Source organism: Apaloderma vittatum, unplaced genomic scaffold (assembly GCF_000703405.1).
Source record: "Apaloderma vittatum isolate BGI_N311 unplaced genomic scaffold, ASM70340v1 scaffold27025, whole genome shotgun sequence".
In the NCBI taxonomy this organism is placed as follows: Eukaryota; Metazoa; Chordata; class Aves; order Trogoniformes; family Trogonidae; genus Apaloderma; species Apaloderma vittatum.
The window spans coordinates 40,420-44,577 of record NW_009715809.1 but is presented as its reverse complement, the minus strand read 5'-3'; the positions used below and the strand labels follow the sequence as shown (position 1 = coordinate 44,577).

Genomic DNA, 4,158 nt, shown 5'->3' with positions numbered 1-4,158 from the left:
ACTTAATGTGCGGATGCACTTTTTGGTACACAGATAGCAACATTAAACCTATTACCTTGGGCGTATTGTGTGTCAAGGAAAAGAAATCTCATACATTTGAATCTTCTTAAGAGCGTGCTTTTAGAAGGCTGGTGGTCTTGGTATTAAAGAATGTGGGTATTGGCAAGGTTAATGGAGCGAAAGAGTTGACATATTATGAGTAAATGAGCTCTAAACTTCATTTGATAGAAATGGGGGAGGAGACCGAAAAGAAAAGTAATTTGAAGGCTAAGTTGATAGTAATTCTGTCTTGAAGCAAGCAAACTAATTTTTTTTCCCCCCAAGTGGCTAGTGCTTTCGCCTGCAACTATACCCTATAATTATATGCCAGCAGTGGGTGACTTCCTTCTCTACGCAGTGAAAAACTACCACACGTTGATAACCTACGCGTAAGTTATATTTGACTGTGTAGTTGCATCTCTCCTGTTGCCTCTCTCTGACTATTTAGTCTATATTAACAAGCTTTCTGGTAACCCCATTGTTAATTACATTTAAAGAGCTCTCCTTTCAAGCTCATTACAACAAAGGGTATGGGGTAATAAGTATGTAGAAGACTAGACAGATAAGTATGAAAGTGTAAAAATTCAACTTAGAATTTGGCATGTGTGGTGTTACATGGAGAAAGGAAAAAAAAATTAACCTGGTACTTTTGGAGACAGTTATTAGTCCATATGTAAACTTATATTTGTTACACCTTCTAAAGTAGTTCTTTTATCAAATTGTTATTTAAGTAGTCTAATTTTCTATTTAAGAGTGTGTGTCCCCCAGCTTCACTTAAAGAGTATTTTGTGTCTTGCTACTAACTAAACCTGATCCTGTCCATGTGAGAAATAACCTGCTGAAGAAACTGCACAGCGCTAAGTTTTGCCTAGTGCAGAGTAACAAAGCTTAGGGTTTGTTACTTTAATTAACAAAAGAGCTGGAAAGCATTTTCCTCTAACCAGATCTCTCACTTGCTGACTTTCTGTAAAGACAGGAAGACAACAAGACTTTTGTGGGTTTTTTTCCATGTGTCAGGTAGGAGATAAGCCTTCATCTTTGCTCAGAGCATCCTTTGCTTTAGCAAGGTATTTAACTAATCCTAACTGGGTAAGGTTCCTGGGTAACATTCTTTAAGAAAAGCTTCTGTATAAAAAATCTTTGACCAGTCAAGTCATATTATGTATCCTGAATCTGTACACGCAGTTGTTTCCATAGAACTAAATCTATAAAACGTCCCATAACTTGTTACGACCACAAAAAATATTTGTGTCAGTAGAAGGATAGATTTAACTAAGGTTAACTTAGACTGTTTTCACTAAGCATTATACTTTTTGGCTTAATTTCAGTGCTGAAAGTTTTGGATATGGATAGGTACTTGAAATGGCAGGTGCAGGCATAGTGTAGAAGTTACAGCAGCTCTAACTTTCTTGGTGGACTTTAGGTTGTTTTAACACCAGGCATGAGGGGTTTTTTCCTAAGATAAGAAACAAGCCTCACTTTCTAGGTTAAAGTGAGATGTCACTTCTGCTCTAGTTTTACATTCTCTATGTGATGCATCTTGGATACAACAGCTCTCCTTAATTTTCTACAAAATAAACCATGTTTTCTTTTCATAGGTTCTGGGGATCCTTGTTGATTCACGTAGTAGAAGCCTTCTACTGCATTAGCTTATGCGAGTAAGTTGTTCCCTCCCCTCATCCCAACACAGATTCTCTGAAAAGTATTTCTCATACAAGTGACTTAAGATACAGGCTGATCTTGGTGGTTCTCAGCAGCTGTATTATCTCAGAGGATACGTGTCAAGTCCTTGCTGCAGTGATAGTTTGCTGTCCTCCACAAGAGGTTGCTGCAAATTCTGCCAGTGGCAAAAGCAAGGGGTAGCAACTTGCAGAACTGGCAGCAGCAAGGTTTGCCAGAGCTTGTCTGTCTGCCTCCAAGCTGCCTGCTCGCTGGGTAAAGTTGTGCTTCAGGAAGCAGAGGGAGCAGGAGACAGTGTAGAAATAGTCTGACAATTTCAGGTGTTCGAACTTTATCAGATCTTACCTCATCAGAATTTTGAGGTTGCTGATTACCTGCTAAGATGATTGCATCTATATTGTGATAATATAATTGGACACTTCCATTTGGGGCTATTTAAGACCTATGTGTATCTGCAGGTTTATGGGATAAAACACTTTGATGAATGAGACTATAAAAGTAAGGCCAGCTAAGTCTAACGTTAGGATAACAAATTATTTGAAGAGGTATGCTGTGCCAAAACATCACCCTTCTGTTCATTTGATTTTTGTTTGTGATAATTCAGTAGAACGTCAAAACTGGTTTTTGTGCTCTACAGAGTAGATGGTCAGTCTGGCTGCCATTGTAAAAATGGTGGGTTTCCACTCCTCTGGTTCAGGTCACAGCTGTTTGTCACAGGCTTCTCAGGTAACATCTCTTGGAGGCAAAGGGATTTTCTTCCATGGAAAGCTTTTAAGGTGGCTCTCAAGATAATAGAATATGGATGACCATTTTTTTCCTTCAGAATGGGATTTAGTAACTTTTTTTTAGCAGCCTCCAGTTTTAAGTTACATAACTTCGAAGTCAAAACTTTGATTCTGCAGATAGGTAGAGAGGCTTAAGGTGATTTTTAAGTATGAGGCAACTGGATTACGAGCGAATGTACCAAGTGGGTGTATTGTAATCAAGTAAGGAAATTTTACTGAGTAGCACTAAAGCCCATGAGAGAGAGCACAGATTGCCTAGCCATCATCATCTCTTCAGGCACGCTTCTATAGATTACAAGTGCACTTTACCATGAACACCAAGCACCATATACTTTTCACTGATGTGAAAGCGATTACTGGTTATGAACGCCGCAAAGGAGGCATGAGGAAGAACTAGCAAGGAAGCAGGTAGGAATTTGTTAACAGCAGTGCTGCTGTTGGCCTGCATTTCTACATACAGTCTGAGTAACTTGCTGTATTTGAGCAGGTGAATTTTTTAAGCCTTAGTTTTTCCAGTTTCTGTGCTCATTTGGAAATACTGTAGCTAGGATTATTAAAAAAAAGTTTTTGACAGCTGGTAAGTTGATTTAAGAATGAACATTATGAAATGTGTTAATCAACACTTGCTATGTGATAATTTTGTACGTGAAGAGGCTTTGGAACAATTAGCAGCTGAACTGTTCTAGCAAAGGTCAGTAGAGGGAGCTCCCTTGTAAACTGAGGAGTGGGAGCACAGTTATGCCTGAAGTAGTTGTTTACTAGAAATGTGAAATCGTGTGGGTTTGCTATCATGTTTATACTCGTTCTTTTCTCTGAAAATTCAGCCACGAAATGGAGGGCAAGGTGACATTTTCTGTAATATACAGAAAAACTTCATGTAAGCTAAGTTAAACCTAACTGACATAGGAAGGTCTTTGCTTCATAAAACAAGTGAGGTGTCTTCAGCCCCCTGTACCTATTTTTCTAGCCACAAATTCAAGTCACAGTGCCTCTCCGTCCTGCACTGCACTGGAATTATCAGGCCTCTTTGCCCTGTCAGCCTTCAGTGATTGTAGTCAGCAAGTCATAGACAGACTTGTGCATTAAAATTAGGATTAAGCAACTCCTGTTTCTTGGTTCTTTGTACATAAACTTCTAGGATAAGTTATTTCAAATAGCGTAGACTAAGATTGCAATTTACATCTTACTGAGGAAAATTTATGCATGAAGTCTCTGAAAGTACCTTTGTTCCACAGGTAGCTTTAAAAATCATCAAAATCACAGGAACTGCTATGTTTAGTTACTACAGGAAGTAAATCACAGTAGATTGAAATTAATCATGCTAAGTTCCAATGTTCTAATTAAGTCTGATGCCCAGAAATATCTAACCTTACTTTGTATCACAATCTAGTGTGCAACACCATAATTTTTTTTTGACACGCTCTATGCTTTTTCTAATGTTGCAGAGCTAAAGGAATCACCGACTCATCTGCTCAGTTTCAATGGTTCATTCAGACCCTTTTATTTGGATACGCTTCCTTTGGCATTCTGGTGTGTTACCAACCTCCAGCCAAGAAGTACTACTAGAAGACAGCGAAAGCAGTAACTTCTCACATTCTTCAGGCTCATTTTTCAGAAAACACCCTCACTTCCATGCCCAGGTGCTGCAATTAGC

The 4,158-nt window shown here is 38.7% G+C and overlaps 1 protein-coding gene across 1 annotated transcript; it reads left to right on the top strand.

Moving 5' to 3' along the window:
- Positions 1–324: 324 nt before the first annotated feature.
- Positions 325–4,070, top strand: TMEM254 (transmembrane protein 254; the record flags this gene model as incomplete). Its single annotated transcript, XM_009869307.1, has 3 exons — positions 325–428; positions 1,638–1,697; positions 3,950–4,070. Coding segments are annotated over 3 exons (285 nt in total), but the record flags the coding sequence as incomplete, so codon positions are not given.
- Between the last annotated feature and the right edge of the window lie 88 nt (positions 4,071–4,158).